The 16,075-nt window shown below is 45.0% G+C and overlaps 1 protein-coding gene across 2 annotated transcripts in view; it reads right to left on the bottom strand.

Annotated features, from left to right (window-relative positions):
- Nucleotides 1-16,075, bottom strand: part of TENM2 (teneurin transmembrane protein 2) — a 517,874-nt gene that overhangs the window by 47,791 nt on the left and 454,008 nt on the right. Inside the window, exons 19-22 of one of the 2 annotated variants that reach the window (XM_021710790.1) lie at nt 11,001-11,021; nt 8,169-8,401; nt 4,960-5,114; nt 2,349-3,223 (exon numbers count right to left, since the gene is read on the bottom strand). In XM_021710790.1, the coding sequence (XP_021566465.1) occupies nt 2,349-3,223; nt 4,960-5,114; nt 8,169-8,401; nt 11,001-11,021 (1,284 nt within the window). The remainder of the gene's footprint in view (nt 1-2,348; nt 3,224-4,959; nt 5,115-8,168; nt 8,402-11,000; nt 11,022-16,075) is intronic. The other variant, XM_021710791.1, reaches the window with a different exon arrangement.

Genomic DNA, 16,075 nt, shown 5'->3' with positions numbered 1-16,075 from the left:
GACACCAGTTATCAACAAGGGGGCCTGAATGAAGCATATTTGTATACCTAACCCTTAACTGTACCCCACAATATCAAGATTAAAAATATCGATTAAATTAAAAAAAAAAATAAATAAATAAATAAAAAAGATTAACGGAGATCTGGATTCCAGTTCTGCTTTCCTACTGAATCCCTGTGTGGCCTCAGGGGAGTCACTTCACTTCTCTGAACCTCAGTTTCTTTATCCATAAAATGGGAGTACTCAAACCTCTATTTAGAGTGTCATTGTGAAAACCCAGTAGAAAAATGGTTTCCATAACTAGAAAGTTCTGTGCAGAGAGAGAGCATGGCTACTATTTCCTCCTAGGGGGGATTTACATCCCCTCTCTTGTAACAGGGTAGGGGAGAGACACATTGCAGGACAGACTGTTTTCCAGCAGAAGTGAGGACTCTGTGGTCTCCCCATCACTCTGAACTCCTCTCTCTAAAGATTTGGCTAAGGCCATGCAGTATTGGTCTTGAACCCACCGCCTGACAGGCTGCAGAGTCTGTGTCTGATTCTTAAACTCCCAATTTGCTGACCAAGTGCAACAAGTGCTAGAAAACAAAAATAACTCTTTTTAGGAGGGAAAAGAAAACCTTATACATTTGAACTCCCATGATGGAGAATTTGTCATTATAGGATTTACCCACATTATGAAAAAAAAAGCAGCTCATCAAATTAAGACAGAAGAAAAATTATTCAGTTTCAATGTAACTTCTGAACAAACACATTAAAACAAATTTATGTCACGCCTATGTTTTCATTAAACTAGGGACTGCTCCCTGAAAAAATGTTTGCCCATTCAGAGTTCATGTCTGTGGATGCACTTAAACCTGAACCTCTTATTTATTTATTTACGTATTTATTTACTTTTCTTTGTAGAGATGAGGTCTTGCTATGCTGCCCACACTGGTCCTGAACTCCTGAGTTAAAGTGATCCTCCCGTCTCAGCCTCCCAAAGTGCTGGGATTATAGGTGTGAACCACCACGCCTGGCTCTGGGTCTCTTTTCCACAGACTCTATGTCAACCCCAGGTCAGGCTGGCGTCCGCGAGAGTGACATTTCCCCCCTCATTCAGGAAAGCCAACAAATTATTTCTGAAACGCATTGGGTCATTAGGTCAAAATGCAGGACGGGAAGAAGCAGAGGGTGTTTGGGTTAATGTATCACTTAACTTGGTGTGATGTATCACACCTAACTTGGTGTGAGAGCCAAAGACAGCCCTTACATGGTACCCTCAAGAGCAGAACCACTGGCTGGTGAAGTTTAATGACGTCTCCGTGCCCTGAACAGTGCGAAGATGCTTCTGAAGTCCTAGAAGGACAGCTTTGCCCAAGAAGAAAGCCAGAACCAAGCAAAGCAATTCTGCAATGCAGTCAATCTCCAGCAGGTGGCAACAGCTTCCTTTAATATCCTTCTAAACCCATTGGATTACAAACAGGAAGTGAACATTCCTGGATTAGGGAGTGATTAACAATGAGGTTTTCTGTTCTCTCTCATCCTCTTTTCTCTCTGTGACAAGCCAACCCTAACTTACTAAATTCTCAGCTAGCAGCAACATCCAGACAGAAAGCAAACAAGGACCCCAAGTGCACAGGGGTTAACATGCTCGTCACCACCTAGGAGAGTCAGATGCTTGTAAATTCCCTTCCAGTCTCAGTCAGCCACTGGGGGACCCATGCCTTAGCAACTTCCTCAACCAGCATCCCGCTGGTTCATACCTGCTGCAGCAGGCAATGTGACCAAGAGCTGCCCACAGGAGCTAGGGAAAACAGCTCTTGGCAAAACAAGAGAGAGGACTATTAAGTATGAGATAATTGTTAGGGGAAATATGACCAGCTCTTGCATCTTTTAATATACCTAGCACTTTATCTGTATCGATCTGCTTCTGCTAAAGAGGAAATTCAGAGTTTATCTACCTGTCTGTGCAATCAAGTGTGTTGCTGGACCTATTGGCAAATTACAGGAGCCCCACTGGGATCTTGCCTTTTAGGTTCTAATTTCCGCACCCATGGCAAACATGAATAATCAGCAAAGTTAATCAACACTTTATCTCCCAGGTGCTGTGCGTGTCCAATATCCTGAAATTTGAACGGCAAGCAGGCAACAGGAATTCCCAACTCTCGTCGGGAGGATGCTCAGTATCAGAGCCCCAATAAAGCAGATCATTTAAGAGTAAGGAGGAGGGGATGAGGCCCTAAGAAATCATTAAAGTTAGGAAGACAACGTGACTAAGCAATTTAAAACGCTACATGAACAGCCAATCCTGAAGCCAGCCGGGACAGGGTACGTACTCTTCAGAGATACTTTACAAACCCACTTACTCGTAGAAAGTCGTCCATCCTGTTTCGTCACTCTTGGTGGCTAGGAGCCCAGTGTTCCCGTCATAGGTCATGAGGCCAAGCTCCAGATTCTGTGTGGACACGACCTTGAGGCCTCCGTTGGTGCCCACAGTGAGGGTGATGATCTGATTGTCGGGCATGAGCAGATGACGGGGCATGCCACTGCTGTCCCGACGTATCTTCAGGGAATTGCCATTATTGTCAATCAATTCAGTGACATCATTGTCGGCGCTATAAGTGAAATTGTATAAGTACTCCCCTGTCACCAGGCTCACGGTATACTGGTGGATGCCATCGGCGTTGAAGACGTACAACTCCTGCTCTCCGGGGGATGCAGCCTCATACTGATTGAAGGCATTAAGAACGGGCTTGTTCTTGCTGACAGCCCTGATCCGAATATTTCCAAGGTCTGCGATGTAGATGGTGCCGTCTGGAGCTACAGCTAAGGATGATGGGGAATTCAAGATGGCGTCCGTCGCGTAGGCATCATCTCCTGAGTAGCAGTTGCAATTGACATCGTTCTTGCAGTCGCAGTCTGAGGCTGCCCCAGCTAAAAGGCAGATCTCCCCATTGGTTGTTACCTGGCGTAGACGGTTGATCTTCTTCTCATCCGTCTCGGTGATGTAGAGGACCCCAGTGTGAGAGATGGCAATGGCACTGGCTGACTCCAGAGCAGAGTGAATGGCTAGTTTGCTAAGCGAGTAGTCAATGCCAGGAACCTGGCAGTGCATGGGGCGTCCCGCAATGATGCTGACTTGGTGGTTCTCAGTGATCCGCAGGATGACGTTGTTCTCTAGAACATACAGGGAGTTATCCATGGGGTTGACGGCAAGGTCTGTTGGCCATTCCAGGCGAACCTGTGGATGACGTGGTATTGGATTAGAGAACGGGCCTTAATACGTTCACTTATGCTGGCTTTATGCATCTAGGAAGAAAGACTTCGCCTTTTACTAACTGATATACTTTGGATGTTAGTCTCTTCCAAATCTCCTCCAGAAATCTGATCTGCAGTGTTGGTGGTGGGGCCTGGTGGGAGGTGTTTGGGTCACGGGGATGGATGCCGTGAATTCTGGCTCTATTAGTTTCCAAGAGAACCAATTTGTCAAAAAGAACCTGGCACCTTCCTCCCTTTTCTCTTCCTCTCTCTTGTTCCCTCTCTTGCCTGAGAGGAGAAGGAGTGGGGAGGGGAGGGGGGAGGAGGAGGGGGAGGGAGAGACTCCCTTGGCCTTCCAAATAAACCTCACTTCTTTATAAATAACCCAGCCTCAGGTATTCCTTTATTTTTATTATTATGTTTTTGCCCAGGCTGGGGTACAGTGCCACAATCACGGCTCAACACAGCCTCGACCTCCTGGGCTCAAAAGATCCTCCTGCCTCAGCCTCCTGAACAGCTGGGACTATAGGCATGCGCCACCATGCCCAGCTAATTTATCTTTATTTTCTGTGGAGACGAGTTCTTGCTATGTTGCCCAGCCTAGGTATTCTTTTATAGTAATGCAAAATGGACTAAGACACGAACATACTGTATTAGAAATGTTCATCATGGAACCAGTTGCCCATTGCCCATGCTAAGCGTACACAATGAAGAGACCATGTAAAAAAAAATGTCTCCTTTTATGTCATCTGCCATGATTAGAACAGACCACCAGCTCAACCTATGATTCTTGGTAGCCCCAGATGATTGAACCAGAGTCAGAGCTATCATAGATGGTTGCACAGGTAGTTCACTGCACAAGAAACCAGTGCAATTCATCTCACACCCTGCTCCTCAAATTGAGGCTTTGAGGAGTCTATATTCATTTAGAGGAGGTACCTTTTTTAATTCACAAAAAGAAGCCACGTGGCTTGGAAGGTTGCCTTCACCCAAGGACAGTCAAAGTCAAAGTGCAGGCTGGTCAGCAAACTACAACTTTGAGTGTTTGCTTGAAAAAAAATGAACTGAACACATTTTTTTCCTCTGTGGAATTTGAAACAAAAATCTCAGTTGCAAGTTGTCAGTTTGTTGTAGAATTTGAGCTGAAATTTATGAGGTTGGCCAAAGGGTTGAAAAGGCCGTTATAGAAAGGGTGAACGTGTGTGCCAGGCTGTTTGAGAACAAATGCTGTATGTCTGAGCAAGCCTCTGTTCTCTGCCTTCGAAAGGGCTCAGACTAAACACGCACTCTGGGGGCTACTGCAGAGGGCTCTTCTCTAGTTACTACTGCACAAAGTAAAGGTTTATACAGTGAGGATGCAATCATTTCCGATTAACAGGGAAGTTTGGATTGACATTGAACCCGGTATGGTACATTCTCAAACCTGTAATAATGATGGAGAAGGAAGGTAATTACACAGCAACTTCCACCCTGTAATCTGCCACGGCTGGAGTGTGTCACCAGCTTGTCTTTGAACAGAATCTCTCTCTCTCTCTCTCTTACTCCTGACATCTTCCATTCTATCTTTCTGTCTCGTGCATCTCAGACCTTCTCCAAACAAACCTGTGATCTGCATCTCCACCTCTTCCCTCTCATTCCACTTCCAACCAAACAGGAAGTTGGTGAGGACTTCAGGTCAAGAAGCAGGTGTTGCTCAGTGATAAGAAGAGAGAGTCCCACCTGGGCTACGTCCATGCTGGAATCACAGCTCAGTGGCCGGACAGCAGTGAGGTCATTGGAGCCCAGTAGGGTGGAGATGATTCCGTTCTGGTCCACCTTCCGGATCATGGTGGCGTCGACAAAATACATGAGCCCATTCTTGTCTACGGCAATACCTGGACAAGACAAGTGGTGTGAGATATCGCTTGGAATGGAGTAGGTCTCATGGGCTGGGGGGCAGGGAGTGCCTTGCCAGGCACACCTTGCTTAGACCAAGGACCTCAGTGGGGTGGGTTAGCACGCTCCGAGCAGTGGTTCTCAGCCTTTTAAGGCAAGACCCATTCTCTCTGCCCGAGAGAAATGCTGGGATTTGTGGAGTCCATGGGGGTGCCAACTGTATCCCCATTCACCTCCCTCCTACTTAAGAAAGTACCTCTGGCCACAAATGAACCCAGGCTGCGAGTGAATGAATGAGTGAGGAAATAGCCTCACATCTGCTTGCTTTAGAAGTTATTTTCAGTCAGGCATGGTAGCTCATGCCTGTAATCCCAGCACTTTGGGAGGCAGAGGTGAGAGGATTGCCTGAGCCTAGGGGTTCGAGAACAGCCAGGGCAACTTGGCGACACCTTGTCTCTACAATAAATAAAAAATTTAGCTGGGCGTGGTGGTGTGGTGGTGCACACCTTTAGTTCCAGCTACTTGGGAGGCTGAGGCAGAAGGATCGATTGAGCCCAGCAGGTCGAGGCTGAGGTGGCCGTGAGCGTGCTGCTGCACACTAGCCTGGGCAACAGAATGAGACTCTAACTCAAAAAAAAAACAACAAAAAAAACCAAGTTATTTCCAAAGGTCCTTGCTCTAAAAATTATTAGCAAATTACTTGGATACCCTTCTCAACTGATTGTAATAATATGGTTGAGAAACAATGGTTCTTGCAGTCACAGACTGATAATTCAAAGTGTATTCTCCAGGAACATCCCAATTAAGCCCTGACTCCAACCAGCAATTCAATTCCCTGGGGGGACATAGCATTCCCTGCTGAAACCAGTGTCCTCTATTTTTTTTTCCCGTCTGCCCAAGTACAAGTCTTGGCCGCTTTAATCCATGCTGCCCACTGCTTTTATGGTAGCTAAAAATGCTTACAGGAATTGGGATCTCAAATGATTGCTCCTTAGCCTTAAGTATTTTTAGTCATTTCCGTTTGACTTTTTTTAAAATTGGGTTCTCATTCTGTCACCCATGTTGGAATGCAGTGGCCTGATCACAACTCATAGCAGCCTCAACTTCCTGGGCTCAGGTGATTCTTCTGCTTCATCCTCCCGAGTAGCTGGGACTATAGGCACGCACTATAATGCCCAGCTGATTTTTTGGATTTTTTTGTAGAGATGAGGTTTCACTATATTGCCCAGGATGATCTCAAACTCCTGGCCTCAAGCAATACTCCCACCTTGGCCTCCCAAAGTGCTGGGATTATAGGTGTGAGCCACCACATCTAGCCTTTCAGTAATTTTCAAATAGAGATCCATAGGTTCCTCCATCCTCGACCCCTGGATTTTTTTTTTTTTTAAGTTGGAGTCTCTCACTCTGTCACCCAGACTGGAGTGCAGTGGCATGCTCACGGCCACTGCAGCCTCGACCTGCTGGGCTCAGGTGATCCTTCTGCCTCAGCCTTCCAAGTAGCTGGAACTACAGGCATGCGCCACCACACCTGGCTAATTTTTTGATTTATTGTAGAGATGAGGTCTCACCAAGTTGCTCAGGCTTGTCTAGAACCTGTGGGCTCAGGCAATCTTCTCACCTTGGACTCCCAAAGTGCTGGGATTATAGACGTGAGCCACCAAGCTGGGCGACCCCTGGATATTATATTTATCTTTTTATTGTTTAGTTTTCACGCTGTCACCCAGACTGGAGTGCATTGGCACAATCACAGTTCACTGCAGCCTCAGAATCCTGGGCTCAAGTGATCTTCCCTTCTCCATCTCCTGAGTAACTGGGACTACAGGCATGCACCACCATGCCTGGCTAATTTTTTTGACATTTTGTAGAGGTGAAGTCTTGCTATGCTGCCCAGGTTCATCTTGAATTCCTGGGCTCAAGCAATTCTCCTTCCTTGGCCTCTCAAAGTGCTGAGATTACAGGCATGAGCCATCATGCTGGCCTCCATTCTTTTTTTATTTTTTGAGTTGGAGCCTCACTCTGTCACCCAGGCTGGAGTGCTGTGGCACACTCATGGTCACTCCAGCGTCACCCTACTGGGCTTAGGCGATCCTTCCGCTTCAGTCTTCCAAGTAGCCAGAACTACAGGCGCACGCTACCACACTGGCTAATTTTTAAAAATTTTGCAGAGATGAAGTCTCGCCAAGTTGCCCAGGCTGGTCTTGAACCTGCAGGCTCAGGCAATTCACTTGCCTCTGCCTCCCAAAGTGCTGGGATTACAGGCTGAGCCACCGAGCCTGGCCATCTCATTCATTTTTTTTTTTTTTTTTGAGTTGGAGTCTCACTCTGTCGCCCAGACTGGAGTGCAGTGGCCGCTCCCGGCCACCGCAGCCTCGACCTGCTGGGCTCTGGAGATTCTTCTGCCTCAGCCTTCCAAGTAGCTGGAACTACAGGCGCGCGCTACCAGGCCCAGCTAATTTTTAATTTTATTGTAGAGATGAGGTCTCACCAAGTTGCCCAGGTGTGTCTCGAACCCGTGGGCTCAGGCCATCCACTCACCTCAGCCTCCCAAAGCGCGGGATTACAGGCTGAGCCACCGAGCCTGGCATCCATCTCATTCTTAACTACTATCATTTATTGAGCATTTACAACATGTCAGATACTGTGCTTTGGACTTTATATACATTATTGCCTAACTTGAAAGTCTGGGAGTGACCAGAGACCTCTCGCTGGATGTTGTTCTACCTCCAACCCATGCAACTGGCTCTAGGGCCATTGGGCTCACATTTCCTCTGACTGCCCGTGACTGGCAGCAGTCAGAAACCTCCAGGCCCAATCCATTCCACTTTCCATTTGTAGCATAGGTGGATGAGAAAGTTTACTTTGGATTCATAAGTAAATACGTTTTTTCTTTTCTTTTTAATCACCCATCCACACACCCAAAGCAATCTCTATGCGTTCAATGTAGGGACGGCTGTGTTTTGGACTGTTGGGCTTAGTGTAGCTCCAATGAGAAGAAAGCCAAGGTGGTGGCAAGCTCTCTCTGGGGTGGGGGACATTTCCTTGGCGGTCTTTACCTCGTGGGCTCATCAGGGTCGCATCGATCGCCTTCCCTCCATCCCCACAGCGGGCTTCATCAAAGGGCAAACACTGCTCTCCGGTCCCTGCCACCACTTCGGAATTCCCGGCCAGGTCTTTGGCTCCGCTCAGAGACTTGACACGGTAGATCCTGCGACTGTTGGTGTCAGACACGTACAGCGAGCCGGACACGGGGTCCACGGCCAAGTAGTACTTGTGCGCCGGGTTGTTGCTTTGGTAGAAGAAGCACAAAGAGAAATGAGGAGGGGGCTGTGCAGCTGGGCTCCTGTGACAAAAGCCCTAGTGAGACTCTCACCTTCTCTAATGTCTTTCTACTTTAGTGAACTGGAAAGAATCTAACATCACACTCGGTGTTCTAACACATCATGGCTCTTAGCTACTTCTAACTGGACTCCGGTTCCTCTTAGCTATACTAGAATTCATCGTTTCCCATCATGCAGAACGACTGTTGCTTCATTTAGCTAGAATGTGAGAGCCCACTCCAGTCCTGTGCCTATGAGCAGGATAGCTGTTCAAGACCAACCACTTTTGCTTCCCCCCAGGGGCTTAGTATTTTCTCAAGTTGGGAGGTGGAGGAACATTTCCATAAGAAAATGTTCTCCTGTTAATCTATGCCTCCTCAATGCCGCCAAGCTACTACATCATGAATCCTGGGGTAACCTGGAGTTTTCCTAAATCTTCGATGGGAAGCTCCCCAGAGCCACCCCCAATGCCCAGCCTCAGGGCTTCTTTACTGTTACTCAGTGTGGTAAGTCATTTGGCTGTATTGGGTCCTAGCTTTCTTATTTGAGAGATGAAGAAATCAAATGGGATCATCAAGAATGCTCCTTCTGGGTCAAAATCCTGTGGTTCTTCCCTTTGTAGTGTCTGCCACTCATTGGAGGTTGGGACCAGATGGGTACTCATGCAATCCTTACACTGGTTGTAAAAATCACCACCTCTAGGATGCAAACAGTATTTGCCTCTCTGCCCCAATGTGGAAGAGCAGGTTTTGGTACCACAGGCCTAAAATGAGCACAGTCCTTTTTTTTCCCCTGCTACTTTTCGATTGTGCTTTGGAACGATGGGAGGGGAGGGCCTGAGAGAGGTGAGGGGAAGGTGAGGGTGATGATAATGCTGGATGCATTTGTCCTGTAGACATTAGCTGGCAAATTACTAATTCAAACACTACCATTGGGGTTCTTCCCTGATTTTAGGAAAACAAGAACTAAGAAGCTATTTTTAGGAACAATTTGTAAGTTGAGACCATCTTTAATTCCAGCTTCTCCTCAGGTTGCTATTAAGACACATAATTGAACTAGATAGAATTCAAGGTCTTTTTAAAATGCCAGCCCAGGTAACTAGTTTGGAAGAGTAGACTACCTGATTCCTTTTCTTTCCTTCCTGATTTTTCCTTTCTTCTTTTTTGGCTATTAAGTCATTAGAGAATATCTATATATGCAAAACAAATTAGGGCAGAAAGGGAAAAATTCATGCCATTTCTTAATTAGATGCTGCACTCTGTTACTGAACGAACAGGAGCTGGCAAGATCAACAGAAGGATCAAGACATTGCACATCTGTGCCTATCTATGAGTGAGATAATTAATTTTGGACTTTCTAGGGAGCCTGATTCAAGGAGACTTTTCAAAGTCTCTGGCGGAAGAGCAGGCAGTGGGGCGGGAGGCCAGTTCTTGCTTGGGATGACTGTTCTTCCCCATGGCCTCATATTTATTTCAATCAAGATTCTTGCAGAGATGCTCAGGCCAGAGGGACAAACATACTTCTACAACTTTGGCTGTGGCCAAGATCAAATGAGGTATGTGAGTTTCCTCAGAAAATGTCCTTCCGGGGCATTTCTGCTTCTTTTAAAAATTTGACACAAATGGGGTGTCTATAACCAGCCAATTTTAGGGTGCCTGAGAAGAAGAAGGTAGAGGACTTTTTCTCTGTATGAACTTTTTCCTATGATGATCTAGTGCAAGGTGACCCTACTCTTTGTCTAATTTTGACCTAATATCACCAAGGAGCCCCCTCCATGTTTCATTTCAAGGAGTGAGGGAAAGTATTCTTTTGAGTAGTGGTATAAATTGCTTTGGTTTTTCTCTTCCAAATAAAAATAAGGTTACTTTTCTTCAAGAAAACTGATGTTCCATCCATTTTAGTGCAGTATATGTGTGCTTGAACATCTATGGGAGTTTTACGCTTTATCTGTGAATTATGACTGTAAGGTTTTAAATGATAACCTTGGATCAATGAAATGACCAAGGCCATTTAGACAAAAAGTACTTGGCCTACATCCTTCATACGCCTCAAAAGTGATTTAACTCCATGAAAATTCTCAATGCATCTGACTGTTGGACTCATTCTGACCAGCAGATTGGCAATTAACTTTTTTTTTTTGAATGACCATACATCTAGGGGGAAAAAATCATTAATGAGTTGAAAATGAGTTTTTGACCCGTTTCCAGTTCATTAAAGCTTTTGTGAACCCAGTCCAGCATTTACAAAAGCCAGAAGTTTGCCTCAACTGTTTAGCCCAATTATGGACTGCACTGAGCAGTCAGGATAAAAGTTCGCTGAGGGTTCATTATCTTGCACTTGCATCTCCCGGAAATTCTAATTACTGTCAGCTTATTTGGTTGCTTTTTGACTGCATTTCATAATTGCTAAAGCTTATCATATCCACAACACACAATTAGCACATAAAAAGTTACTATATTTGGTACATAAAAATATACAACATTACACAAGAAGCACAAAACAAAAAAGCAAACACAAGGAAGCAAACGAACCATATCAAATTATATGGGAAAGAGTTTTTCATCTTACCTATGTTTAAACTCTTTATTTCTTTATAGAAAGAAAACAGAAAGGAAAAAAGAACAAACAGTTAGCTGAAGAATTGATGATAAAGCAAACATAACATTTTTGTTTCTTGTATAAAGGGGCCCAGTAAAGGCAGTCTTTTTCTTTTTTCCCCTGTAATTGACAGCTCTTGGCTCAGTAACTTGAGAAGAACCCCTGATTTTGGATTCCTCCCAGACATTGAAAAATCTGGACAGAACTGCATGAATTCTCTGATCAGCAATGTGGCTGCCATGAGACACAGGTGGCATCAGGTGAAATAGGCCTTCCGACTAATGAAGAGATGGCAAATGGGTTTCATCTTGGGTGCCAACATCTACTGACTTGCAATGGCTGCTGGGAGTGTGGTGGTGGCAGGATTTTAAAAGTCAAATTCAAATTCAGCTATCAAGGATACTGTGACTCCTTTGTAATGCCTGCCCTGGGTCTGGAAAGGGGCATGGTAACACTTGTACCCTCTATTTCCGTTGGAACATTACAGAGTAGTATCATTATACCACTCAAGAGAAGGACCCTGGCCACACTCTTTCGCAGTTGGGCAAAGGCTCTGTTGAACTCCAAGAGACTGACCCATTTCCTATCCCTGCTCCAGGCCATCCTCCTTTTCTCCATCTCACTTGGTGTGGGACCCCAAATATGCATTCTTTCTCACAGGTGACATCCAATACTGCGATAACATCCACAAATTAAATTTACAGGTAATAACATGCTCTTGCAATTGTAGCCAAAGACTCCAGTGATCAGTCCTTATTGGAGAACTAGTCAATGTTTTCTTTTTAAAATTTTTATTTTAAGGGCAAACATATATTGAATTTCAATAGGAAAGTGGCTGAAAGTTAACATTAGGGAGACAAAGGGACACGAGGGTCTCAAGGAAGGAGAATTGCTCCCATTCTTGAGGCTTCTAGACCAACATGGAAGAAGCTCCCCACCTCTCTCTTCCTTCCAGTTGAGGGGGAGGCTTCAGGAAAGGGACAAAGAGAGTTTAATGCCCCGATTCCTGCTTACATGTAGCTCAGGCCTCTGCCGGGGGCCATCATTAGTGATGGGTTTGCATAGGGATTACATTTTTAAATTTTATTCCAATGTGTTAGTTTTTGCAAAAAAAAAAAAAAAAGTTAATTAAATGATGCTGATAACTCCTGAGCGCTGACTGACATAGTGCAATTTAAGATTCATTTTGCAAAGCCTGGTGTGTCAGGGTGGCAGTCGGGAATTCGCGCATCTATTTTATACTGCTTAATGAAAGTGAAATGTTATCTGCCACCAGTGGTAGTCATATTTGGCTCTTAATTATTGCAATATCAATTTCACTTTTTTTTTTAGTCAAGATTTTGTAAAAAAGACTGGATAGGATTTGGGTCTGCAGACCTGACCTACTTCTTTCCTAAGAACAACTCTGTTTTAAGTTGATTAATATACTATCTGTGTTGGGGGACGGAGAAGGGCAGAGGTGAGGGACCAAGTCGCTGGAGAGTATACAGAGCTTAAATGATCACATGAATATGAGCTTTGGAGAAAGGCTGAGGCCACTGCCATTCTAGTCTGGGGTCATAGCAGTTTGGGTGCTTAGCAGGCCACAAACCAAAATAAGAGCATCGTGAGTCAGTCGATGAAGATGCATATAGACGCCCTCCTTACAAGGGCCAGGCCTGGGCTTTGTGTGCATGGCCTCAATAACACTGACCATCTAGGTGAACCCTTCGAGGAATAAGTGGTGTCTCAGATTTAAGAATACAGATGGATTAGCCCTTCACGCTGCAGAGGCTCAATGACTGTGAAGGTTTCAGGGTCTCTCCTAGCATTCTCAGGCTGTCTTGTAGAGCTGTCATCATGCTGTCTTGTGATTTATGTTTGTGTGATTGTCTTCCACAGTTCTTTGTGAACAGGACATGGCTTACTCATCTGTGTATTGCAGATACTTAGTGGAGAGCCCAGGGGAGACTGAGGACTGGGAAAGTGGGTTCTTGAGTGAAAGAAGCAAGATATGAGGCTGATTCCCCTAGTGCTGGGCAGCCAGCACTTGGACTAAGTCCAATCCCTCATGTTCTGTTTCAAATTACAAAGCTACAATCAGTTGAGACTGTTGTCTCTTTCTTTTCCAACTCCCCTGTCTGTCATTTTCCCCTTGGGTAGAGTGGAACTGGTATAGCCACAGTTTTTCTTTTTGTTGTTGTTGCTATTGTTGTTCTAACTAAAGGGGAGTTGACTTGGGATACATTTAGTTTAGTTTTAGAAGGATGTGCTTACATGGTGTATAGACCCTTCAGTGTCCAGTTAACGTATTGCTAGCCATTCTGGAATAGAAGTGGCTTTAGAGGTGCTCCTGCCCACTGGGTTGATTTATCGAGCATCACTGTAGAAAGTGTAAGGCCTGATATAGAATTCATATCTCACTCCTACAAGGACATTAATGACAAGCTAGATAATGAGCATCAATCCAAAGAGCATTTAGATTATTCATTCCACAAGGAGAGTTGAAATGCTCAGAAATGCCACAAAGAAAACTTGATAAAGGGTTTCCCAAGTTTTGTAACTCTGGCAATTTACATATCACCAATAATCAATTGTGAACATTAAAAAAGTTTTCTAATTTTTCAATAATCTGAAACAAATTCTGATCAGCCATACAGGAGAAAAGATAGAATAGTTCTTTATTCTTTCTATAATGAAATTAAAAAATAACTGTGATATTAAAAGACAATTAAAGAGTATGCAGCCAAAAAGTGTAGAAAACAAGTATCATGGAAGTGTCATAGATGTTAACACAATTATTCGGTTATCTGTCTGGATTTTGTGATGTTTGCGCCAGTTGCTGGATTTTTAAACATTTTCAAAAATTTTTTTTTCTCATCTTAAATAATATTCAATTTCTTTTCTCAGTTTTTTTTTTTTTTTAGTTGGAGTCTCACTCTGTTGGTCAAGCTGGAGTGCAGTGGCATGCTCACAGCCACCTTAGCCTCAATCTGCTGGGCTCAGGCTATCCTTCTGCCTCAGCCTTCCAAATAGCTGGGACTACAGGTACACACCACCATGCCTGCTAATTTTTTGACTTATTGCAGAGACAAGATCTCACAAAGTTGCCCAGGTTGGTCTCAAATCCCTGGAATCAGGCAGTCTTCAAGCCTTGGCCTCCCAAAGTGCTGGGATTACAGGCATAAGCCACCATGCCTAGTTTCTTTTCTTATTTTATACTTACAATTTTTTTTTTTCTTAGAGAATGCTCCCAAAATTGCTTTAGGCCTTGTGAAATCTGGATCTGTCCTCGTCCTTGTTCAAAGGTTTTTTTTTTTTTTTTTTTTTTTTTTGGAGACAGGTTCTCACCCAGGCTGGAATGTAGTGGCATGATCATGGCTCACTGCAGCCTTGATCTCTTGGGCTCAGGTGATCCTTCTGCCTCAGCCTCCAGAATAGCTGGGACTATAGGCATGCACCACCATGCTCAACTAATTTTTTTATTTTTTATTTTTGTAGTGATGAGGTCTTGCTACGCTGCCTAGGCTGGTCTCGATCTCTGGGGCTTAAGCAATTCTCCCACCTTGGCCTCCCAAAGTGCTAGGATTACAGGTGTGAGCCACTTTGCCTGGCTGAGATTCTTAGGTTTACTAAAAGGGGCCAAGTTAAGAAAAGGTAGAGAGACATTGCCCCACCCCTTATTATTTACTGCCTTTTACAGGGGCCTAATTCCTATACTATTTAACTCCTAAAATGCTCTCAACTGGGAAAGGAAGAGGGATTTTCCTTTCAGGGGAATCCCCCCTAAAGTGTTAGTGACCCGGACACATTTCCTGTGCTCCAGAGGGCTAGGTTTTCCAAAGACCACCTGGAGAGGGTGATAATTATAGGAAAGAAAGATGGGCTACTAAAAGGTGTGATATCAGGCTCTTTTTGGGAAAACGGGTATTGAAAATGTCCTAAATTGCGGCTTAACCGAGCACACAGGTGCTGACCATTTGACCTAAGAGAAGGCTCTTTGTAGCATCAGAAGCTATCCAAGTGTGTAGAACTCTGCCCCTGCATGTCTTAGACAGGCAAAGGAAGGGGGGAGGGAGAAGGACAGCAAGAGAGCCAAGGGGACATTGAAATAGGATTCCAACTCAGAGGCTCTGCTCTGGGGGCGGGTAGCCAAGACAGGGATGGGCACTGACTCCCGAAATGGAATCATTCAGCTGCTGTCTCACAATGGAGAAAAGACATAAGCAAGACAGGCCTTTTCCTGCCTCCACCCTCCCCCTGCTGGGTGCTGTTTTGAAGAGAGGGGATTGACAGCCCTTTGTTTTCAGGTATGTAATGGAAAGAAAAGAAGCATCAAACCAGTGTTCTTGTAAAAGCTTAACTTCTAATCGGCTCTGGGTACTTGGCTGATGAAAGCAAGAACAAATCTGAAGGCCATTTTAAAAAAGGGGAAAAAAACTCACACAGCTGTCGAGGGAAATTGGGAGTCCTCAATGTCACCAAGTGGGTGTGGCTTGCTCTGATCGGGCCATTGTACCATCTACAACCTGAGAGCTCTGGAATCAGGGACCAATTCCAACAGGAGAGAGGAGACTGGTCTGTGTTTTCGTTAATTTGAGCAACCTATTTCGAGCACCTATCATGGAGCAGGCCCTGCTCTAGGCATTGAGGGGCATAGACGACCAAGGGATCTTCACTACTCGGGTCACACACTTGGGCCCTGAAGACATACACAGAAAAAAATGGAACAAGGCAGTGAGTGGTGTCAGCTCTAATGGGAAATCGGAGAGGCAAGCGACCCAGAGGATGGTGGGAATTATTTCTGCTGGGGAGACCAGGCTTCATGGAAGAGGCAACCCTCAAACGGGGCTTTGCGGGTGGACAGGATGCAAAGGGTTAGCTAGAGGAGGTATTCGAAGCAGAGCAAGCAGCATGAGTCCAGGTGGGGAGATGGGAAGACACCAGGCAAGGGCTGCTTTGCCTCTGGGCAGGGGGAAGCCATAGCAAAGGAAGAAGGGCTTGAGGACCACAAAAGCCAGATGCAAGTATTCAGCCCTTTTTTTCCTGCAGGCCTTGGAAAAACT

The sequence above is a fragment of the Carlito syrichta genome, unplaced genomic scaffold (assembly GCF_000164805.1).
Source record: "Carlito syrichta isolate Samal-C Ts95f unplaced genomic scaffold, Tarsius_syrichta-2.0.1 Scaffold301542, whole genome shotgun sequence".
In the NCBI taxonomy this organism is placed as follows: Eukaryota; Metazoa; Chordata; class Mammalia; order Primates; family Tarsiidae; genus Carlito; species Carlito syrichta.
The sequence above is the reverse complement of the archived record's forward strand: the minus strand, read 5'-3'. Positions and strand labels throughout refer to the sequence as shown.